The 25,318-nt window shown below is 46.3% G+C and overlaps 1 protein-coding gene across 1 annotated transcript in view; it reads right to left on the bottom strand.

The window, feature by feature from the left end:
- Positions 1-25,318, bottom strand: part of HUNK (hormonally up-regulated Neu-associated kinase) — a 108,519-nt gene that overhangs the window by 35,240 nt on the left and 47,961 nt on the right. The window contains exons 3-4 of the mRNA XM_032631234.1: positions 18,498-18,553; positions 12,645-12,780 (exon numbers count right to left, since the gene is read on the bottom strand). Of these exons, the coding sequence (XP_032487125.1) occupies positions 12,645-12,780; positions 18,498-18,553 (192 nt within the window). The remainder of the gene's footprint in view (positions 1-12,644; positions 12,781-18,497; positions 18,554-25,318) is intronic.

The raw sequence follows: 25,318 nt of genomic DNA, 5'->3' as shown, positions 1-25,318 counted from the left end.
AGCAAATGTGAAAGGAGGGGGTGAAAGCACAACTCTGACGATTTGGACAGGCAATCAGAAGAGTTTAAAGAGCTTCAAGATGATACAAATGAACTTATTTACAGAACAGAAACAGATTCACAGACATAGAAACTTATGGTTACCAACAGGGGAAGGGGGGGTAAATTAGGAGTTTGGGGTTAACAGATACACACTACTATATATAAAACTGATAAACAACAAGGACCTACTGTATAGCACAGGGAACGTTACTCAATATTCTGTAATAACCTATTATGGGAAAAGAATCAGAAAAAGAATGGATATATGTATATGTATAACTGAATCACTTTGCCGTATACCTGAAACTAACACAGTATTGTAAATCAACTATACTCCAATATAAAATTAAATTTAAAATTAATTAATTAATTAAAAATAAATAAATAAAGAGCTTCAAGAGCTATCTCAGTAAGGAGGGGAAACTATGTCCCTTCCTTCTGGAAGGAAGTCCAGACCACATGATGTGAAAAATACCTGGGGAACCTCATATAAATAGGAGCCTCGAATAAAAGTAGGTCTGCCATGATGTGGTTTTCCAAGTACAGTTTACAAGGTGGAGCCTGGAGGAGGCCAGACCAAAAAATACATAGCAAGACCCTGCACAGGAGGCCAAGTCACGGCATAGCCAGCGTGCCTGGTTACCACTCAGCCCTTTGAGACAAAAGTCTCATAGCCCAGACTGGCGTTCTGCTCTTCCCTTGAGTTCTGTTTTGGCCTGTCACTGGAGAAATTCCTTTGGGGGTGGGGAGGGGAAAGGAAGTCTCTTTCCCACTCTTATTCTCTATATTATTGTTTATTGTGAGATTCTGCCACCCAGCTCTGGACCAATATCTCAGATGTGGTCAGAATACCTTCCGAATGGGCTTAACTATACTTATATCCAAAGCCAAACTAGAGAGCAGCAACATCTCTTGGAGGATTTTTATTTTCCTGATGTGAAATCCTAATATCATTTTGATGAGATTTCCTGACGGGGATGAAATGCCTTGCCTGCCAAGAGGTCTGAAGTGTTCAAAAGAGCCCAAGGGAATGTTTTAAAAAGAGGCAACAGGATCTCCAGTCAAAACAAATCCAATGAGACTGACTGAAATGAAGACCCTTGGGGCCCAATTCCACCAAGGTGCCTCTGAATCACAGCGCTCTGGAGAAGGACAGGTACAGAGCCCACAGGCTCCAGCTAGAGATCATTCTCGAATTGCAGGCATATGCCAAGACCCAGTTCCTGCTCTGTAACTCGCAGTCGAGTTAGGGAGACTGATACATCAACATTCATTCCACAAATGCTTGCAGGTCGGCTCTCTGCCCCAGGCAGTGGAATAGATGCTGGCTCTGGGGCGGGTGGGGAACCAGACAAGGAGCTGCCATCTTGGACTTAGAATTGGGTGAAGACTGACAACCAGCAAGTCAACAAATAAATAAGCACAGTTCTTTCCAATAGCGAGTGCAGAGGGGGTAAGAAAATGCTGAACTGTGCTGCTCCCGACCCCAGAGGAGTGGAATTAAGGGCAACAGAGGACTATAACAAGTACGTGAAGATGGGAGGCCTCTCAGGGGTAAGTATATGTGTGTGAGCTTATCTGTCTTGGCCGGCTGGATATGAGGATAAACTGTGTAGACCAGGAAATGGAGACAAGAATGAACAAAGCACATGCAGAGCCGTTTAGAGCAGCGTTTTCCTGTGTGGGCTGAGTGGAACACGTTTCCCAGGACAAGCATAGATGTTGGGTGAATAAACCTTCTAGGGCCAGATAATCTGGGGAGTAGTCACCTGGCATTAAGTGGATGAGGGCTCAGAATAAGCAGGAGACTGTGTCATGTTGTTATTAAAGTCTGAACGGGAGGGATGGCGTGCCGTGGAAAGAGAAAGGCAAATCAGCAATAGAGACGTCTGAAGGGGATGCAAGATGCAAACATGGAAAGCCGGATGGTGGTGATGAGCGTAATAGAAGACAGGAAGCTGGGAGGAGAGCCAGTTTGGGGGCAGAGGGAAGGGGTGTTAGGGGATGTAACCTGTCTGAGAAACTGGGATGTAGTGCTGCACTGTGGGTCTGTTTGAGGCAGAGCCAACCATCCTTGATTGGAGGATGCTTGGAGACTGATGAGAGGGGAAACGAAGAGGGCCTCCAAATTTTATCGTTTTTGCATTCAAAGGGATCTTGGACACACAGCTCTTATGTATGGAAATCTCATGGGACACTCCACGAGGTTGTTGCTGGAGACCCCTGAAGAACCTCAGAGTCAAACAGCTTCCAACCTCCGTAAGGCAGCTCGGGCCATTCAGGGCAATGCATGGGGAGGGGTTTCAAATACTAAGGCCAAAGTCTACAACTTCTACCCGTTGGCTGTGGGACACGACCAGTCAATCCTGTCCCCGCTCACCTCTGTGTGCCTTAATCCTGGCTCTGACACTCACACCTAAAGCTGAACAGCCTGGTACTTAAACAATATCATTTTTCCCACAGGTGTTTTATGGTACCCAACCCATACAGTGATTCTCAAACTGAGGCCCAGGGACACAACTTCAGGGGCTCAGCAGTCCTACTTTTGCTTTTCTTGTGGTGACAATACTAAAACATTTGACAGAGCCCAACCAGGGACCTGGGCCGGCCGCCATATAACCCAGTCACCCCCCAACTGTACACACTTGACTGCAGTGCCTGCTTTTGCATTTGTGTTTACCAACACACACCTTTATTAAGGTGTGTGCTAAAATATATCCCCTTTATTATCATAGGCCAGTGAGAAAGGAGCAGAGGTGGACTTAATTTGTCAGTGATGTCTCTGTGCTTATATCTGTGGGAAAGAAAGCCTCCTGATGGTCTGGAGAGTGTGGTGGTTCCCAAAGTGCAGTCCTCAGGCCAGCAGCCGAAGCATCACCTGGGAACTTGTTAGAAATGCAAATTCTTGGGCCCCGCGCCAGACCTACTGAGTTTGAAACTCTGGGGGTGGGCACCCGCCCCCCACGTGCTTCCCGTACACACTCAAGGTTAAAAGCCACTCAAAGAGTGAAAAGTGGTGAGCGAGTGCAGTGATCACAAGCCGGGACTGAGCAGCTCAGAAAGCCTGTGCCCAGCGGTGAGAACCACACCCAGACCGCGTACAGCAATTCAGCTCCCACCCACAGTAGCCTTAGCATTTAGTGAATGTTGCTAATTTGACTATTTGGGGGTTCTTTTAGTCTTGGTTAGATTTAACTTGTAAATGAGTTTTGGTTTTTCATTTCTACAGGACCCTAAATAAAAGGAGTTTAATTTTTTTTTTGCGGTACGCGGGCCTCTCACCGTTGTGGCCTCTCCCGTTGCGGAGCACAGGCTCCGGACGCGCAGGCTCAGAGGCCATGGCTCACGGGCCCAGCCGTTCCGCGGCATGTGGGATCTTCCCGGACCGGGGCACGAACCCGTGTCCCCTGCATCGGCAGGCGGACTCTCAACCACTGCGCCACCAGGGAAGCCCAAAAGGAGTTTAATTTTACATGCAAGCACAATAAGTAAAACTTAAATAAAAATCACAAGTCAACACGCGGGGTTATAAGAAGAGTGAACGATACTGAAGTTTGATGAATATCGCCCTGTGACCGTTTCTATTTCCCTTTATCTTTAGGGACACAGAGCATCCTGTGACAGGTGGGGTGCCTGAAATAGTGCAGAATGCTACATAAGGTAGCATGCTATGGTAATGGGACGGGGATCCAACTGAAGAAGTTTGGTGAGTGTAATATGGGGTCAGAGAACTGACTCGAAAAGCTTTATGAACTTTCTTCCTTCAAGGAGTCCTTAAGACGTCAAACTGCTTGTCTCCTTGTCATCCTTGGCTGCAAAAGATGACAGAAATCTCCTCCAGGGTTTCCCTGGTGGCGCAGTGGTTAAGAATCTGCCTGCCAATGCAGGGGACACGGGTTCGAGCGCTGGTCCGGGAAGATCCCACATGCTGCGGAGCAACTAAGCCTGTGTGCCACAACTATAGAGGCTGCATTCTAGAGCCCGCGAGCCACAACTACTGAGGCCGCGTGCCACAACTACTGAAGCCCGCGCGCCTGGAGCCCGTGCTCCGCAACAAAAGAAGCCACCGCAATGAGAAGCCTGTGCACCGCAACAAAGAGTAGCCCCCGCTCATCACAACTAGAGAAGCCCGCGTGCAGCAACACAGACCCAAAGTCACCAAACTCACTCCAGGTCTCCATTTCTCTTGGAGGAGTTTATCATCAACAAAAACCAGTCACAAATCTGTAAAGAAGACCCAGCTCTCTCATCCAGCGTCTCTCATCTATAAAACATGGATAATAATAGTACCTACCTCTCAGGCCGTATGAGGGTCAAATGAACTCAGCCACAGAAAGTGCTGAATGCCGTGCCTGGTATAAGTTTACTGCTTGATAAATGTGACCTGTCGTTTCATCATAAAGCTTTTAAAAACGAGAGATGAAAAGCTACCATTATATTTGTACCTTATTGCCAAATGATTATAGAAACGTACATTAATAGTCCTACAGCCGCAGCAGATTTGAAAAGGGAAACCAGACTGAGCATCTTAATTCCCCTCCCCTAGAGTTTTCATACACGTTTAATATCTGGATAAAGAGAAATCCAGTCCGTTTGACATTTCAGAAGGATGTGAGAATACCAAGGGAAAAATGTGGAATGCGGTTTATAAACCTCTGTAATCCCGTAGAATTAGTAGGAGTTTCAAAACATGCTCAGAATTTCCTGATGTGTCTTTTGAAACATGGCCCATGGGCTTTCTAGCTTCTCCATGGCAGACATGGGGCCCCCAAGAACCACAGGTAGTTTCAAAGAAAGAACGTAATGAGATGCTGGGATGAAGGAGGGCAACAAGCACGTACAATTCAGGGTTTTCCAAGCAGAAAGAAATAAGGATGGAAGCAAATCCAGAGAGACTGGCCAGGTGGAATACTGTGATGTCAGGAAAGAAGGAAAAAGTGCCACTGAAGGGCAGCTGGAAGAAGAGAGGAAGGGGCCCCGGGAAATGTAAATGTGGAATCTTTGGGATTAAATCAGGAGCCAAATGGTGGTCCTGATATTAATCTGAAACACAAAAATATTCCCTGGAGGAAAAGTTGGGGTATCACCTGGCATCTCTGAAAGGAAAGACATAGAGTCGCAGCTCCCTGGAGAAGTCAGCCAGCGACTTTAACAAGACACAAGGGACAAAGCAATTGGCAGAGCTATGGTGTCAGGGGAGGGTGTGGATACGGGTTCTCACAGGGCCGGTGGGCAGCCCAGTTTATACCAGAGTGAAGCTGAGAGAACCTTCAGCTGACACACCTTGCTTCTTCAAGAAAGAAACTGCCTTGGAAAAGTTAAAACTCTCCACTTAAAAGCAATAGCCTTCCATCTTTCGGCATCAGTTTTCAGTACAACTTCTGATTTAAGGTCTTAAAAACAGAGCGGGAACAGATCCATCCATTTGGTAAATCTCAAAGTTCACAACTGCTCCATTCAATGGTCTGTGTTCAGCAAGAAATTATTTTCTTGTGGATTTTAAGGCTTCCACCCCCCCCACACACACACTTTTCCTTTTCCTCTTCTATTTTAAATGCACATGCTGGCTACAAAAACAAAAAAGTCTTGTATTTTATAACTGAAAAAGCTCAAAAGCTAAAGAAACCTTCTCTTTTAAAAGTCAAAAGCTCTAAACTACCCAAAAGAAGCCATCAGGCTCCTCTTTCTGCCTGCTTCTCCTGCCATCTTTCATTTTAAGGGGGCCTGAATGAAGAGAAAATGCTATCCTTCCAGATTTGAGCCCTGGAAGTAGCTGATGGTGTCTGGCAGTACTTTCACAAAACAGAGTCTGAAGACTGGAACAAATTCTCCCGCTCTCCCTCCTGAATGCTTAGGTCTATATGGGGATAGTAGGGCTGGGAACAAGATGACACCCCTCGGCCAACTTGTCTACCCAAAGGGACAGCACTGGAACAGAGATTTCCCACAAAGTGAAAACAGACTCAGTGAGCCTGGGAAGGTGGTCTGGGTGTATTGTGCAGGACACTCCACTAAGTACCAGGTCTTCACACAAATGCTTCCCTCACCTCAGATGCCCCCACAAAAGCAAACAGCAGCTTTGGTGAAAATATGTTGCATTCTCAATGTTTTGGGGATGGAACTCTCACCTTCTGTTTGCCCTACCCTTAGAGATTCACGGAAGTTCTCCCAAGAGCATTGTAATATTTTGAAAATTAAGTTAATTTGAATTCTTTTCATTTAAAAAGTACATCTGCATTAAAGGGTTTTTTTAATTAGTATATATGCCACTCTGAGGAAAAGTCAGTTGCCATAAAAAAAGTTCACTGCAACAGAATGAATATTTAAATTTTGTGCTGAAATTTCAAAATTCACTGGAGATAGAGATATAGATATTTCATTCACAGGGGTTAAAGGAAAGAAGCGAATGATTTTACAGGTATTCATAGGGCTTCCCTGGTGGCGCAGTGGTTGAGAGTCCGCCTGCCGATGCAGGGGACGCGGGTTCGTGCCCCGGTCCGGGAAGATCCCACATGCCGCGGAGCGGCTGGGCCCGTGAGCCATGGCCGCTGAGCCTGCGCGTCCGGAGCCTGTGCTCCGCAACGGGAGAGGCCGCAACAGTGAGAGACCCGCGTACCGCAAAAAAAAAAAAAAAAAAAAAAAAGGTATTCATATACAGTTCAAATACAAAAACAATGACCATTGAAAATAACGGGAGTCCCCCAAGATGGCACACGTCTTTTTCCATTTCCATTGTTAATTCCTGATTCACTAGAGGAGGATCCTGGGGGCTCCATTTGTGGGAAAGAGCTTTCTTTCCCAAGCTTTCCTTGAATGACAAGCTGGTTTTCTTCCTGAGTCAGTGTCAGAAGTCTTGAAGAAAGGCCCCATCCATCTGTCAAGGTCCAAAAAAAACCTCTGGAGACGGGAGTTTGCTTTGATTTTGGAAGCAAACTCTTCATTTTATTGTTTCAGAACAATAAAAGGGATGTTTTATAATACTGGTGTCTGACCCAGGGAGAAAATTGGTCCCACTTTCACTCTCTTTTTAAACAGCCTTTAAAATTAAATTCTCTTTGGGTTTTCCATTTCCAATGCCGCCAGCAAAGTCGTGGGCACCAAACAGAAACCTAACCAGTGTCTCAGACACAACATCCCAAAGCAGTGGAAAATTAATCTCTCAAAGAAGGTTCTGAAGTTTTGTTTTCTCCAAGATTAAGAGCAAGAGGAATCAGACTTTTCACAACTTCCCGCCTTTGCATAGGCTGTTCCCTCCGCCTGGAAAGTTTCCCCTCCTTTTCTCCATCTGGCAAACTACACGTCATCCCTCAGGAGCAGATTAAAGGCTCCTCTGATGCCTTCTTGAATTTAACCCAGCTGGGCATCCTCATTTGTTCTCGGCACCGTGCCTCCTGACATGCTCTATTTGTTTTCAGGTGAGACTTCTAGGTCACCTATAAGCAGGTATCTTGGTCAGCTTGGGCTGCCGTAACAAAATACCACCGACAGGGTAGTTCAACCACCAGAAATTTATTTTCTCACAGTTCTGGAGGCTGGAAGTCTGGATGAGGGTGCCAGCGTGGCCAGGTTCTGGGGAGGTCTCTTTTCCTGGCTTGTAGACGGCCACCGTCTCCCCGTGTCCTCACATGTCAGGGAGTGAGCAAGTTCTTCTCAAAAGAACACCAATGCCATCGTGAAGGCTCCACCCTCATGAACTGCCAAAGGTTCCACTTCCAAATACCATCACACTGGGGGTTACGGCTACAAAATATGAATCTGGGGGGGAACACACTTGTCCATAGGAGTAGATAAGTACGTTCAATTGCAAAACAAACAAACAAAAAAAGACAAAGGCCACAAATTCCTTGCTACTCCCCCATCAGGGGGTGGAATCTATCTCTCCTCTCGACTCTGGGCTTGGCCATGCACTTTACTTTGCCCAAAGAGACATGAGAAAAGGTGACACAGAGGCCTCTTGAAAAGTGCTTCTGCACCAAGGCTTGTCCTCTCTTGCTCCAGGGACTCTCCCATCATTATGTGAATGAAGTTCTCCATGTTGGTGGTTTTCTTTTGTTTCTGGTTTTCATGCAGCCAGTAATGTATGGGGAACAGTAAGGACTGAGACTTCGGTATATGGTCTGGCCTTTTGGTGACCTCTGCTGGGGGGCTGTGAGGGGTGACCAAGACTTCAGCTGGTCCATTTCACTTGTCAATTAGCGCACTTGATTCACTGGGAAGGAGAATGGCTCTTGGGATCTGGAGTGGTGAGTTTTTACTCACCTTTCACCTTTCCTGAGATTGCAGAGCTTAAACAAAGGAAATCTCACAATTCTGGAGGCGCAGAGTCTGTGATGAAGGCGTTGGCAGTGTTGGTGTCTCCTGAGGGCAGTGAATGGGCATCTGTTCCTTGCTGCTCCCTGAGCCTCTGGTGGTCTGCTGGCCATCTGGGGTTCCTTGGCTTCTAGATGCATCACCCTGATCCCTGCTTTCATTGTCACATAGTCTTCTCTCTGTGTCCAAATTTCCCCTTTATGTGAGGACACAATCATATTGGACTACAGCCCATCCTAATGACCTCATTTAGCTCATTAAAGACCCAATCTCTAAGTAAGGTCATATTCTGAGGTCCTGGGGCTTAGGACTCCAACATACCTTTTTCTGGAGGGACACAATTCAATCCGTAACTTTTTGTTACCCACCTGCTTACAATTGTCCAATAGTCTCTCACTACCTTTAGGGCAAAATTCAAACCCCTTCCCACCCCTTCCCACTCTACAGCCTTCACACATCCTGTTCTGTCTGCCTACAGCCTTCTCCCACACCTTCTTCTTCCCATAGCTGATTCTTCTCATACTTAGGATTTGGCTTTGAGGTCTTCTCAAGAGGCCACCCCCATCCTTGTTCCCTGCATCCCGCCCACTTCTTCCACAGCCATTACCGCACTGAGTTTACAGCTTTTTAAAAAATTGTCCGTCTGCCCCACTAGTCTGTAAACCCTACAAGAGGAAGTACAACATAGTAGAAACAGTAGAGGGTGACGATGAAAGGCAGACTCCAGAGTCAAACCCCCTCAGTCCATCTTGGCTTGATCGCACACCAGCTGTGTGTGTTATCTGGGCAAGTGCCTCCAGCTTTTCATGCCTCAGTGTCCTCATCTGTAAAGTGGGACAACAAAGCATTCCCTTGAAGCGCTGTGAGGCAGATGAGATGAGCTAAAACTCGCAGAGCCCTTGGAACGCTGCTCGTCACTCGGCGGGAGGTATGTGAGGGTTAACGGTGATCATTACAGGAGCAGGACGGACCATTGTGCACTCAGAACTTGGCACAGGGCCTGACTCCACAAATATCTGCCGAATGGACAAATCTCTAGTAAGCCAATATAGGGCTCACGTAGCTTCCTTTTGTTTTTCAAGCTTTATCAACAGCTTCTAAAAAGGGCCGAGTTTATACCACCCCTGTGAATTAGGTGTGGGTCATGTGGGCTCATCCCCTAGGGAATGTTCCAGAGAGTCAGCTAACACAGAGCTGCTCTGGGGAAACCTTGTTTCTAAGAAGGAATAAAACATGACCCTTTGTAGCTGAGCAAGGGTAAGAATTTACTCCACCTCAACTCCCCACCTCAGGGCACCAGAACAGGGACTCAAGGGGCTGCAGGACTCAAGGCCCACATCCCACATGGGCCTCCAGAGCTTTGCCGTGATCAGCTGAAGCCCAGTGTCTGTAAAGTTATAACCGTTTATCAAAGGCTTTCACATACATTACTTGATGGTATCATGACTAAGAATACGGCCCTATTAGAGCTTTCAGGAGACTTTCAGCTGCACATCACCTTCTGGAAAAAAATGCGATTAAGTGGAGGTTAGCAAAGAAGTGTCCAGCTGCCCCAGACACAGCCCCACCAGGCCAGCAGCCAGGGTGGAGGCGGGAGGCGAGAGTCTGGGCATCCTGGTCTCGGGTCATCTCCATTCCTCCTGCAGCTTCCCCTTTACCTGCCCTCCTCCGAGGCCACCATTACTTCTGGGTAGAATCACTGGATGGATGGCGACACAGCAGGTGGCAATGGACCAAGTCCCTTTATTTTATTTTATTTATTTATTTTTTAATTTATTTATCTTTGGTTGCGTTGGGTCTTCGTTGCTGCGCGCGGGCTTTCTCTAGTTGCGGTGAGCATGGGCTACTCTTCACTGCGGTGCACAGATTTCTTATTGTGGTGGCTTCTCTTGTTGCGGAACATGGGCTCTAGGCATGCGGGCTTCAGTAGTTGTGGCGCGCGGGCTCAGTAGTTGTGGCTCGCGGGCTCTAGAGCTCAGGTTCAGCAGTTGTGGTGCACGGGCTTAGTTGCTCCGCGGAATGTGGGATCTTCCCGGACCAGGGCTCGAACCCGTGTCCCCTGCATCGGCAGGCAGATTCTCAACCACTGTGCCCTCAGAGAAGTCCCAAGTCCCTTTATTTTAATCATGGGGCCCCAAAACTAAGAAATGGAGCATCTGTGGTCACTAAATGTTGATTCCTTTCCCACGTCAAGGGACTCAGAAGAAGAGGTAGGAACAAAGTCCGAGCTTAATACTGACCCTCAGATGCAGCCTGTGCTTTTCATTTTCCTTTGTATTTCCCCACACAGGATAAATGATTTGTCCCCATCTTAGTGTTAGCACAAGGGGACGAGTGACCCCAGGCTGGTTATAAGGCCAGGCGCTCTCCTACAGCTCTGACAATCCACTGGCTTCTTCCTTCCTTCCTTCCTTCCTTCCTTCTACCAGCAGTTCTAGACTTTGCGGAGATGCCTGCTTTGTTAGTCATGGGCCAGAAAGGGTCCCTCTCACACAGGCTGAGCTTCATCACCATGACAACCAGGGACGACACTGTATTATCCAGTCCCCTCTAGAGCAGGACCTCAAGAGCAAACTGTCACCTCTTCTCCAACCTCTCTTTCCCTTTGATCACCATGTCGCCCACCCCACTGCCTGTCACCACAGTTACATGACACCACTGAACCCCTGGTCTTTCAGACTCCCTATTCTCCACATTTTTTTTTTTTTTTTGGTACACAAATCATCCCTCTGAAAGCTTTCCATTTAGCCTAAATATGTACCCTAACTGTTAAGGAGAGAGAATGATTATAGACTCAAACTTTCATATTCACCCATTAATAAGTAAATACTTATTAAGGGCAGATTACATACCAGACACTTATGACACCAAGAATGGATTTCACCTGTGTATTGACTCTGATCCATTGGTGTTGGCTGCCTGGAGGGCTGTGTTGAGAAGGATTCTGAGGCCCGTCTGGGCACAGTATAAAAAGAGTCTGCGATTAGCATTGCCAGTCACACCACCCAGCGCACCTCAAAGAGAAGGTATCCTCTGCCTCTGCTTCCTTCTGCCACTCCCCCCTACCCCAGTGGCCCCCAGCAAGTCAGCAGCACACGGCACCCTCTCCACCTGCAGCCTTCACACGTCCTCTGGAGAGAGGGAAGGAACCGGGAGCTCAGGCTGAGGCGTGAAGAGCCCTGAGTGCAAAGCGCAGCTCGCACACCTACAGGCTGGGTGGCTCTGGGCCACACTAACCACAGAGATGCCCTCCTGTCTGTGTAAAAGAGGGTAAGAGCCGGCCTCACAGGTTGTCCTGAGGAGCAAAGGGGACAGTTAACTTCCTTCCTTCCTTCTTTCCTACCTTCCTTCTTCCCTCCCTCCAACCCTCCCCAGCCCAGGCTCTGTGCCAGGTGCTGAGGCATCCCCAGAACAAGAGATGGGCTCTGCAGTGGTGACACTGGACTAACACTGGAATGTGGGAGTGGACGGGCCATTCAAAGAGCTGGGAAATGGCATTCCAGGCAAAAGCAACAGCGAGTGCTGGCCGGGGTGGGGGTGGGGGGCGGGCGGGGGGGGGGCTTGAGCAAAATAGGTGAAGGGGATTAAGAGGCACAAACTTCCGGTTATAAAATAAATAAGCTACTGGGATGTAACCTACAGCATAGGGAATATAGTCAATAATACGGCAATAACTTTGTACAGTGACAGATGGTTGCTAGACCTATTGTGGTGACCAGTTTGTAATGTACATAAATGTCGAACCACTGTGTTGTACACCCGAAACTAATACGATATTATACGCCAACTCTACTTCAATAAAAGAAAAGAAATAGCGAGTGCAAAGCCCAGAGGTGGGGAAGACAAAACGGAAGCCGACATGTGTGAAGAACCGTGAGCAGAGGGTGGGGTGATAGGTGCAGAGGCAGGAGACGTGGGCAGACCCGTGAGGTCTGGGGCCAGGCAGCAAGGCTGGGATTTACGCTGATGCTGGTGAAAAGCTTTGGGAGACTCCAAGCAGGGGAAGGATGCGAGTGACTCGTGAAACCAGAACGTGATCTCGGCGAGGGCACGGCTCCGTTTTCTTCCCTTCCGGCACGTTAATGAATTTTAATAAAGGCCTTTCGGGCAGTTGGTGGAGAAAAGACAGAAAGAACAGAGGTGGAAATCAGGACCCCAAAGAATCACTGCATATATATCCCAGAGCCTATAATTATAATTCATGCTTATCAAATACTCAAAGGTTATTTCATAAGAAGGGAACAGCGGAGACAGCAGGAGGGCGCATTCAGTCTTAGAAGCTCAATAACTCACATGGACCAGACATCGATTTTGGGGCCGTATTTCTTCCTGGCAAGGAGTTCGGGCGCGGCGTATGCGGGGCTACCACACTGTGTGCTGAACGGGTCGGAGTGGCCCAGGATCCCGGCACAGTTGCTCAAACCAAAGTCTGCAAAGAGGGGAGGACAAAACCAGCCCTGAATTAGAAAACCATGGAAATGAAAAAGGGGGGAGGGTTGGGGGAAGCAGCAGGAAAGGAAACAGTCTCTCGGGCTAACACATCATTTCACATCCAAAAGGAAACCCAGCAGCTGTGAACCGTAACCTCTGGATATGGGTCTCAAGACAAAAGTTCCCTTGCTGAACTGGAAACATTTTCTATCAGGCCTCACAGTCAAATCCAGCGAGAGCTAAAAAGTATGTTGAACCAAAACATATTTTCATCAAATCTTGGAAATGAGTCATCCAGAAAAAAAGACAGGCTTGCTTTCTAGGACTAAAGGCAGAAGGAGAAAACGAGCAGAAGTCCTTGGAGTCAGCCTGCTGGCTTCCAAGTGGCCAAGTGGGAAAAAGCCGAAGGAAGATTGATTTTCTCTGGCTGGTGTTGGTGTCACCCCAGGTGACATGCGATCCCACCAGTTAGAGTTGACTTTTTTGGCTGAATGCTTTCATTTCATGCAAGTCTCTTAAAAATGCTCCCAATGCATGAGGCAACATATGGTGATTTGAAGAGGGGGGAAAAATACACCCAACAATTTAGACAACGCTGAGTGTTGGCCAGAAAAATAACGCCAGAAAGATAGCAATGAGAACCAGACTAAATGACCTCCTAGCATTGCTTTGTTCCTGGATGATTAAGGCAGGGGGAAAGAAGAAAGAAGTGCCCAGTGCATCTAAAGCCATACTGGGTCCATTGTGCCTTTTGTGCTGTGTTTACTTTTGATCTTACAGATCCTGTAACTGACAGGTCATTAGAGGGCTGTTAGTGTTAGGTGCTCATCTGATATCTTTCCTCAATCTTCGTTGATTGAAGAATTAAGAGCATGGCTCCTCCTTTGAACTTCAGTGTAAATATTATGGTTCTGGTCCCCAAGCAGAAGGCTCAGCCCCCAGGGCTCAGTCAGAAAGGGGCTGTGGTCAGAGACAGGCTCCACATGGGGAACAAAACCCTTGCACTTTCTCAGCTGGCAAGATATACATCTAATTTCGTTGACTGTTTTCTCCTTGAGGCTAACACTTCTCCACCTGCAAAGCCATGGCTCTTGTGAAAGCTGCGGAAAAGCTCAGGAAAGGAGAGACACAGGGTGGGTCAGTGCTATGAGTCCGCGAAGCTACTCACACACCACAGATCAAGATGCACCACCAAAAATTCTCCCCACAGTCGCTGGTGTAAGCCGTATAAGGAAAGAGCGCTTCTGAACAGAACCCCAGGACTTCCCTGGTGGCTCAGTGGTTAGGAATCCGCCTGCCAATGCCGGGCACATGGGTTCGAGCCCTGGTCCAGGAAGATCCCACACGCCGCGGAGCAGCTAAGCCCATGCGTCACAACCACTGAGCCTGCAGTCTAGAGCCCGCGAGCCACAACTACTGAAGCCTGCGTGCCTAGAGCCCGTGCTCCGCAACAAGAGAAGCCACCACGATGAGAGGCCCACACGGCAACGAAGAGTAGCCCCTGCTCGCCGCAACTTGAAAAAGCCCGCGTGCAGCAACGAAGACCCAAAGCAGCCAAAAATAAATAAATAAAATTTTAAAAATAAATAAGTAGAACCCCATCCAAGCAGAGCTCTGAAAACACAGCAAGGCTCTGAAGGTCACCCAAACTCTTCAGCTCAAGATTCAAATGAAGAATCAGAACCAAAACTGGGGTGAGGAAACCAACCAGGATGCTGCCTGTTCACATACTTGACTCTTCTTTTGTTTGGGGGAGTTCTTGAAAATATGATTTTATTCCTTTCTCTTAATCTCCCTCCTCCTCTCTTCCTCTGCTCTCTACTCTTCCACTCCCACCCTGACAAATAGGGGGACAAAAGGCCCCGATTTCTTTTCCCATTGGCCCAGCTTGCACTAGCAGGCCGCACATAACCTGCCCAAAAAGGCCCTTCAGGGGCTCCACGGCTCTCTTGGATTAGGAGGAGATCTCTGTTCAAAAGGATCTGAGGGCCCCTGCTCTCAGGTCCCACCCTGTAGTATCACTGAAGTAGGAGAAGGGGGGGCATCATAAGTAGAAAAATCATATTGAGCTTTAAACTGAATGGCCGTTTAAAATTCCCAAAGGAAATTTCAGGAAACAACCAATGTGTAAAGATCACCCACTATGGTAAGATGGAGAGGTAGCACCATGGAATACACATCATATTAACTGGGCCAACATTTCAAGGAAAATTTCTTTAACAGTCATGTTAGAGGCCCAATTTCCTAAGAGCCCCTAAACTAAAAGCCTCCCTTTCGAATCTCCGTGGGGTTCCATTAACTGTGCAGTGGTTGAGAGTCCGCCTGCCGATGCGGGGGACGCGGGTTCGTGCCCCGGTCCGGGAAGATCCCACATGCCGCGGAGCGGCTGGGCCCGTGAGCCATGGCCGCTGAGCCTGCGCGTCCGGAGCCTGTGCTCCACGACAGGAGAGGCCACAACAGTGAGAGGCCCGCGTACCGCAAAAAAAAAAACCACAACTCCTTCAATTACTCCCTCACCTCCTGACTTGGGGTCTACAACAAAGTGCTTGATCTTAAAAGAGGGCAGGGGAGGGGAGATAAGAGACCAGATCACCCCCTTTGCTCCCAGGCAAGCTTGTGCCCACAGCGTCTTGCCTTGTCTTAAGTTTCAAGAAGATAAATAAGAAGAGGGTCTGGGGAATGGAGAAGATAAAATCTACATTTTAAGTGACTTATGTTGACCTAGCCGAAAGGGTTTAATTTAAAATATATTGTAGAGAAATAACTAATATGTTTCACATTCATAACTATAATTATTAAAATTTTACACATATGCCTATAATTAGAATTGTGAAACTAGGGAGAAGTTCGCCTCCCAGTAATGTCACATGAGTCTGCCTCAATTAGATTTGGTAAACGCATAAGCCAATTATCACTCAATTTTCTGGGAGCTACACAATGAATTTGAAAAGACGTCGTCCAAATGAACGCTGTTTTGGAAAACTGAAGTGCAAAACTGTTTTGAGTTGTGGCTGATACATTTTAAGATTATACTAAACTAAAAACATCAAACTGCTTTTTTTTTTTTTAAAGGGGGTGCGGGGGAAGGATCCCCCGCATCAAATCTCATTCCAGCTAATTCTAGTTAACTTGAAACATGGCTTACATGGCTTAAGTAAATTTATTTAAATCAGATTATTTCAAAGAGAAACTATTAAGAGAAAATGGTAATAGCTATAATCAACCTTTGCATAAACAACTAGGTAATTCCTTTGAAGAAAAGGTTCAAAGGACTTTCAAGTTGCAAAAGGACAGCTGTAGAGACATTTGATCCAAATTGCCCAACCCAGGGGCAAGAAAACCCACGAGACACTGGGCCTTCCTTGCCTCCAGCATCTTCCCTCCCCTCCTTCGGCCTCCTCTTTATGAAAAAAATGAGGAAACACAGATTCTGCTAAACAAAACGCAATTCCCAGCTGCCATCTGGGATGGCATAATGTCTCCTTCCATTAGGAGTTTGGTTTTAGCTGATCATGAGAGAAGTAGACGCCAAGTGAAAAGTTCTAACAAAGGGACATCTAATTATCAGAGCCTCTTTTCCAGCAATTTTGGGAATTCCAGTTTCTGACATGGCCCATTTTGTCTGGATGAGCTGAAATCCCCGCGTGGGTACCAATCCAGCAGTTGCCAAGCTGGGAGATGATGACTGAGTAAAATGGTCCCCGGTATCCAAAGGGTCCGCCACTCATCCCAAGGCAACTGTGGGCTCTGATTTAGGTCCATCCTGTCTTCATCTTATTTGTACAGGTCTCCTCTGAGAGGGTTTATTATGCAGCCAATCTGTGAGCTACTTATTAAATGCATCTGCTGTTGACAGAGATTGGTTCTTCGAGGATCTTCTCAGCAACGAAAAGATCTGTGCTTTTCAACACTGTATACTCTCACAAATGGTCGTCTAGGGCTATCGTTTGAAGAGAGAGAAGGGAAAGCAAGCACAGGGGCAGACAAGGAGGCAAAGTGAAGGGAAGAAACAGTGTAGGGGATGCTGGGTGGGTAGGGAGACCCCCTGCCGGTGGCCTGCTCTTTGCTGGAATTACCAGCCTCGGTATAGACGGTGCGCAGGGGAAGTGAATTATTCTTACTCGTACGGTCATGGACATCCAGCCTTCACACAACCTGTTCTCTTACAATCTCTGCAGCTTTAGGGCAACTCTGTGACTGTCACCTACACACTTGCCAAAGACAAGTTCCAGGTCACCCTGCCAGGGAACCTAAAAGACAATCTCCTTTCCTCCGTCCCTCACCAGGACATGCCTTTGTTTAATGCCGCAGATCCTGGAAACCGGGACCAGAAAGACATCCTGCAGGCATTTCAATGTCTGCCTTGTTTAGCGCTGCTGCATTTGGCCCTCAGGACAACTCAAATGCAGTAGTAAAACAATCTGATTTTTAAAAAAAATTCTTTGAATCATCCAGGAATCTTTTAACAATACCTCCTATAAAATCTTTGGGGAAAAAAAACTGGTTTCCTCTTAATTGTTAATCTCCTAAAAATGGGTGTATTTATCAACACCTGTCAGTGGTGCCTAATCACCCAGCCACGGGGTCTGGAGTCCCTTGCAGCCTCTTGACTGTTACTGGGTTGGAAGCCAACTGGACTTCCAAAGAATATAATTGGTCACTTGAATGATATGTTTTAGAAAGTCTTGAGATGGTTTTCAGTATTTGACAAACAAAATTTCCTTCTTGGGTACAAAAGTTAAAATTCACAAAGTTTGGGCTTCCCTGGTGGCGCAGTGGTTGAGAGTCCGCCTGCAGATGCAGGGGACAGGGGTTCGTGCCCCGGTCCGGGAAGATCCCACATGCCGCGGAGCGCGTCCGGAGCCTGTGCTCCGCAACGGGAGAGGCCACAACAGTGAGAGGCCCGCGTACCGCAAAAAAAAAAAAAATTCACAAAGTTCTATTGATCCTTCTCTTTTCTTCTAATATAAAGTTTTTTCAAGCCATTGAGGTGGAAGAAATTACTTGCACTTGAGGTGGGAAAAGAAAGAAAGGAATAAAAGATGATGCTAAAATCTGGGTGGAAAAATGATGCCCTGAGATTTTGCCAAGAGCAACAAGACAGGCAAACAAAAGCAGAAATTCTGGAGAATAAGCCATGGAGTGAATTCTCTTCTGGACCCTGACTTGTGAACCAATTATGATTCACTCCATCCTGGAACCTCCTTCTGATTGGGACAGACCTCTAAAGGATCCCTCTGTGGGGATTTCTCTTTGCACGACCATCAGTGTACTACAGGGCTTGGCTAAAGATATTAAAATGAGAACGTAGGTCACATTCCCCCTTATTTCAGTGCCTCTACATTCACTGAAAAGTAAAATAAGGCATGGCCAAGCTAAGGGCAGCATTTCTGAACCAAACTATTTTCCACTATTTTTAAGAAGCGTTCTCGTGAGTTCAGATAAGAAGAACCCCTATAAAAGTTCAGCTCCATCTGACTTAACAGAGAAGCAGAAGTTTGAAGAATCCTAAGAACATGTTTTATGTCTAAATTATTAAAATTAATTTTCTTTTTCGAAACCATTGTTAAATGTTGCAGGTAAGAGGAGGTGAACTAGAAGTATTGTCTGGGGATTAGAGATAGATCATGATCATTTTCAAAGTCAGAAACAAATAACTGAGAATTGGTAACACAGCACTTAAAGGATAATCTTGCTTTAAAAAAAAAGTCATACCAATCAGCTTGATATTATTGTCTTCATCTAGCAGCAAGTTTTCTATCTTCAAGTCTCTGAAATAAACAAAACCATACAACATTTCAGATAAGCACTTGAAATGGTGGAATGACATTTTGCTTCTGAAGGGAAACAAACTGTTTTAGAGCCACTTTGAACCAACCCATAAGGCTTTCTGCCAAAACTCACACAATCAATAAGTAAATATTTATAAAACATGATATAAGTAATTGCTGCAGACTGAAAAAGCTAAAGGATTTCAGATAAGATGGGGAGCAAGAAGGGCAGAACTAATAAGCTTCCAGAAGAAATGGGACCAAAGCTGAAACTTGGAAGTTATTAAGACCGGGAGACAGTGGAAGCATCACTCAGGGCAGGGACTGCTAGAACAGTCAGGGAAATACAGATGTGGCCACATGTTTGTGAGACGGTGAGCAAAACCCACCAGGGTAAGGAAGATTCAGGGAAACAGTTTTTTTTTTAAAAAAAAATGGAAAGCTAACGTAATTATCGGTCCTACAACCTCCGTGCTTGGAGCCAAATCCACAAATTGGCAAGTGATAATAAATTAATCTATTTAGCAATCAGCTATTATGGTGGGTAGAAAAGTAGACCCCAAAGATGTTAGGGTCCTAATCCTTGGTATTATGCCCAAGGATATGTTAACATTACATGACCAGAGGAAATTAAGTTTGCAGATGGAATGAAGATTGCTAATCAGATGGGTGACTTTGATCATGGACACTGAGATGATTCAGAAGGTGGGAGGGAGAAATGCGCCCAGGGTCATGCTGAGTGTGAGGGGCCTTTGGTATCTGTACAAGTTGACTGTAAGCCCCTTGAAGGCAGGAGACATGTCTGCCTTGCTTACCACTATGCCCCAGTACCTTTGCACATTCCATACTCAGCAAATACCAATGAATCTACATTACCAAAGAGATCGTTTGGGATTTCAGAAGGAAAAAACACGGGCAAAAGTATAAACCATCTATGTCAACGACTATGAGCCTCTTAAGTTGTAGCCTGTCAATTCAGACACACCATGAACATTAAATATGTAGGAATAGTCTTCCCTTCTATACACACACAAAATGATTTCCTCTATTGTTTTGAAACACAGCATTCTTGGTCCAGCTTTTATTTTCCCACTTCTGAATAGAGACATGGTCAATAGGATTATTTTTGTCCTCTTATCTCTATTGTTAGGACTAGAATAGTGTGGTCATGATAAACAAAAATGGCAACTGATAGCACTTCTTCAAAGTACAGAGGCAAGGGGAGCAGCAGTTGCTAGGACCGTGGTAGCCAGGAGAGCAAAAGTGTCCCATTTAACGGGGACAGCGTCTCACAGCTTGGTCTCAGCACTGCCACCTCATCCTGCTTCCCCAGAGAAGCCAGAAATCTAGATTCGATCCCAGTTTTTTAAATGTTGGCAACAAATTCACATTTAAAACAACAGTAACAATCAGAGTGCGTGGGCCAACCTTGCAGGCAAGATCCAGCCTACAGACTACCAATTTTCAACCTCAGTATGGGTAGAAGCTGAGCCTGGAAAGGACATGAGATGCCCAGGGAGAGGGTAGAGAAGGAGGGTGAAAAGACCAAGGACGACATGCTGGTGGGAACACCGACATTCAGAGTTGGCTGGGAAGGAAGAGTCGGGGAAGTATGGGCACAGGACGACAAAAGGGCAGCATTTCAAGACGAGAAGAGTTAAGGAGTCAAGTGCAGAAAAAGGTGGGCTTTAAACAGTGACCAGTGGATTTCAAAATTGGAAGGTGGCCGGTAGCCTTAAGGCTGGACACTTGAATAAGGGAGATTGCGTTGAACCTGGCAGCTGGGGAAGGTAAATCGATACTCTCTAATCCACATGCACCACCAACGGGAAGAATTGTATACCTGCACTTCAATTCAAATGAAACGATACACTTGAAAAACTGTGCCAGGCTTTAAAAGATGTCACATATGTCCAAATGCAGGGTGACCCCCAGTACAGTATGTTCCTCCACACTTTCCCAGTGGGAGGACCCTGCCCCTCAGAAGGGTTTTTGGAAAACACAAATATACAAATTTTAGAAATGCAATGAAATTATCAAATGACTATTTATACTATTGAGCTATGAAGCTGCACCTTCCTATTTAAGAGCATATACTATCACCTTAACATAATTAATTGCAGAAATATTGTTCCCACACCCTCACATTTTATGACACAATTTCATTCAAACTTGTGGCAGGCAGGGGCAGGATGAATCAGCAGAATCATCGCTGCTGTTTCCAGTGTAAGATGATCTTTAAGTTGATTGGATATTTGAGATAAAGCACTTTTCGAATCTGTCTGTGACGCGCTTGCCGGAAATATTATCCCAAGTCATTTAAATAACAAGAGCCCATTTAAAATCTCTATAAATTATCTGCTGAGTGAATCGATTTTAGAGTGGTCTCACAAACTATCACAATTGTGAGTCACATCTCTTTAGAAGTTATTATTAAAGCCACGCAAAATGCCTCCCTTTCTGTTGGTTTCCTCAGGTGACTTCTAGAGTTCCCAAAGTCCTCAGTGAGTCAGGTCAAGGTTAACTGGTCCTTTGTTGTTGAAAATAAAGAAATTGAGATTGTGCCCCCATACTATCAGAGACTTTGCCAGCACTCTGTAAGGCACTTCCTCTTTCCTGAAGAGGATGGGGACAGAAGACAACACCCTTATATTCAGGCATATACGGTAATTCCCAGCCACTTGCACAGACTCAGAAAAACAGTGTGCCAGCAATAGCCCAAACTGTGATTCTGTGAAAACTGATTATAAAGCAGCAGCATTATTTTAATCTAAAGGAGAGCCACAGTTTGTTTCCAGCAAAATTAAACCTCTTTCCCCGGGAAGCATGGAAGCCACACTAAGGCATTAAAGGAGAAATTTGGTTCAGAACAAACACTATAAAGAAAAACAGCTTAAAGAGGTGAGGTAAAAGAATGCAATTGTCAAGAGTAATAAGACTAAGCTGGATAATTCTGGGGCCACAAAAGCCCAGAGAACAACCACAGTGATTAGAAGAATGATATAAATAGAAGGCTAAAACGAGAAAAATGTAGAAGAAAAAAAAAAGCCCACTTTTAAAATCGGGAAAATGTCATAAAACCCGGGGAGAAAGCACTAAAATGTAATTATTAGGCAAAATGAGAAAAATGAAATCAGTTTTTCTTTTCACCCATTGCATCCCATAGCCACCCACCCCAACCCCTAGGAAAAATGCTCAGAACAAACCTGGTTAATGGCTTGTTTACCCATACCCTTTGGTCAAGGTTTCTAAAGGATTTCAGTGATAACCAATCTAACTGCCTCCAAGACTAGTTAATGGAGAGGTAGCTACCTCAGTATCTGCCCAGATCGATGTACTTAATCTACCCAAATGAAGGGAACATTCAACCTCTTTTGGCTTTATTTCCACCTCCTGCTTTGTCTTTGGAGATTTAAATAGAAAGAGGAGAAGAAGACTTTCCTTCTGACTCTTTAGGAAAAAGGGGTCTAAAATCATATTTTAAAAAGTCGTTTTAGCCTAGGTATTTACCCAAATGCGTTGAAAACTTATGGACACGAATGTTTACAGCAGCTTCATTCGTAACTGTCAAAACTTGGAAGCAACCAAGATATCCTTCAGTAGGTGAATGGATAAACAAATTGGGGGACATCTCAGACAATGGAATATTATTCAGCCGTAAGAAGAAATGAGTTATCAAGTCATGGAGGAACCCTAAATGCATGTTTTTAAATGAAAGAAAGTAGTATGAACATACTACACACTGTATGATTCCAAATTCTGGAAAAGACAAAACTATAGACAGTGAAAAAAATCACTGGTTGCCAGAGGTTGCAGGAGGAGGGCTAGAATGAATAGGTGGAACACACTTTTTCAGGGTGGTAAAATTATTCTGTATACTATAATGGTGGCTACATGACATCATGCATTTGTCAAAACCCATAGAATGTATAACACAAAGAGTATCCTAATGTACTATGTACCCTAATGAATCCTAATGTAAACTGTGGTTGTTAGTTAATAATAATGTATCAATATTGGTTCACCAATTGTAACCAATGTCCTACACTATCATAAGATACTAATAATAGGGAAAACAATGTAGAAGGGAGGTGGGAACTCTGCAGCTCTGCACAATTTTTCTGTAAACCTAAAACTGCTTTTAAAAATAAAATCTAGGGCTTCCCTGGTGGCGCAGTGGTTGAGAGTCCAACTGCCGATGCAGGGGACACGGGTTCGTGCCCCAGTCCAGGAAGATCCTACATGCCGCGGAGCGGCTGGGCCCGTGAGTCATGGCCGCTGAGCCTTCGCGTCCAGAGCCTGTGCTCCGCAACGGGAGAGGCCACAACAGTGAGAGGCCCGTGTACCGCAAAAAAAAAAAAAATCTATTAATTTTTTAAGTAGCTCTTGGATATTTTCTCCCTTCCTAGGAGATCAGTACTAGGAATGCTATGGCTACCACCAAGTACCTCATTCAGGATGTTCACTGTGGAGCATCCTTACCACCTGAAGTTAATTATGAATCCATTCAGCACAGTGGGCCACTCAGACCCTCTGCCCAGCTACTCAACATATGACCCCAAAGGCCAAAAACTGAAAGATAACTACATGAGTAATAAAAGAAGGATGAACTTATTCACAAGGTTTTAGTGTTAGTGTATCACAATGTACCTTAAATATATAATACACAGAAACACACACACACACACACACACACACACACACACATACTGGCAGGCCTCTATAATCCAGAAGACCTCCCCCATGGTCCATGTGAAAAGCACGGTTTTTAGCTCTATCCCGAAAGCAAAATATTTGTCTGTGTTAAGTGTCAGATCTGTCAGATGGGAAGGAAGGTTCTGACAGCTGACTGGTTTGCACTTGATGATGGGGCAATGCTCAATTTCATATTTATGGTCCTTGATCGGATTTAGCACTTTGTGGAGACGAGAGAGAAGTGGAGGGCTCTTCCTCCCATCCCGCAGTGTGAGAAGTTCCTCTCTGTGGCTGGCAAACTTGAGGTGGTGTGAACTTGCAACTGAAAGCCAAAGGGAAGGAAAGAAAATGGTCCCTGGATGGACAGGAAATAGCTTTTCCTTGGCCAAAGGGGCTTCCAAGAGGAGTCAGGACAAGCAAGAAAGAGGATGGGGCACATGTGGAGGATCCACTGACTAGGACAGTGCTGGGGGACAGGAGTGGAAATGGTGTGTCTTAGGAACAAAGGAGAGTAGCCAGTGAAGTGGCCTTTGGCAAAGCATGAGGCAGCCAAGCCCAGAGTGCAGGCTCAGATGATCCTGGACCCGTCTCTAGTAACTGGGCAGTTCCAGGAAAAATGCCCAGTGGGACTCATCATGGCGGCCCTCAGCAGACCAAACATTGGGTCCTGTTCCCTACAGTGTTTGGGGGTGGGGAGTGGGGGTGGGTAGGCATCTTTCCAGAGATTGAGAGAAGGCCCAAGGGGACAGCCCTAATCACCAGCCCTTTGTTCTAGGTTATTTCAAAAGAACAAGCTCGAACAGGCCGCAGCTAATAATTAAAGGTTCACCCACAGGCTACCAAGCACCCCTCCCCCTGCCCACCCACCCACCCAGAGGTTCCTTGCATTTCTTTAAAGATGATAATCTCTAAGATTTGGAGACTGGCCACAAGGAACTCTGCCCTCCCAGACTGAGGAGTGGAGGGGAGGGCCTTGTTGCCATAACAAACACAGGGTCCTGGGGCGCCCTGGGGGAGGGGAGGGCCAGGACCGCCAGGACGCTGCAGAGCAGAGGCCCGAGTGGGAATGTGTGTGTGCGTGCTTACGGGAAAAGCACACATCCCTGTATGGGTACTCGTATGAGATTGCATGTGTGTGAATATGTGCTGCACGCACACCCACGTGTGTGCGAGCACACGTGTTCGTGTGTACGTGTGCACACACACGCTTCCAGAATACTGGGATGGGAATGAGGGAAGAGTTTCTCCCCTGGGCCTCACCTGGCCATGCAGTGAAGGTGGAAGGTCGGGCATCTAACAGACTCCAGGCCTAAACTGAGGGGCAGGAAACTCGAGAGCCTCCAGGGGCCACTCAGGGCTGAGACCCAAGATGAAAGTGAGGAACTGAGGGGCATAAAATGGAGGCTGCCAGGCTTCCAGGGAAGGGAGAAGAGGACAGAGGGAGACATGGGGGAGCTGGGAAAGAGCTGGTGAAGGCCCAGGGTGGAGGGGCTGAGCATGGCCTGGTCCAACACGGCAGCCCGGGGAGGAAAGGAGACAGGCTCTGGAGGCTGGGTCTCTCTCACTGACCCGCTGAGCCGCCCTGGGCAAGTTACTTAAACTCTCTGAGCTTCTGATTCTTCTTTGGAAAATGGCGTCATGAGAAGGGCCACCTGGTAGGGCCAATCACGGTGGAAATGAGAAAACGGGCCACTCTCAACTGAGCAACCACTAATAGGTAAGAGGTGAGAGGCTGGTGTGGCCAGGGGAGGATATGAAGTTAAAGGTTCTAAGACAAAGTGAAGGGGGAGACTCCAGGAAAGACTTAAGTGGTTCACTTGGTGATAAGCAAACAGTACTCGGGGGCATGAGCCCTCGAAGGAAAGGTCAGAGAGAAGGGGCCCGGGCAGGAGGTGGGGAGCCTGGACCAAACCCACAGAGGATTAGGTCTGGGGGAGAACACTGTACCTGTGGAGATGGCCACAAGATGGATTTCAGTCATAAGCTAAGAATAAAGCATTCCAGAAAAGCACAGAACTCCCCAAGGCAATAAGCATTTTGCCGTGAACAAGAGGTGTTTCTGTTTTTGTT

Source organism: Phocoena sinus, chromosome 4 (genome assembly GCF_008692025.1).
Source record: "Phocoena sinus isolate mPhoSin1 chromosome 4, mPhoSin1.pri, whole genome shotgun sequence".
Lineage (NCBI taxonomy): Eukaryota > Metazoa > Chordata > Mammalia > Artiodactyla > Phocoenidae > Phocoena > Phocoena sinus.
This window is presented reverse-complemented; position numbering and strand designations above follow the sequence as displayed.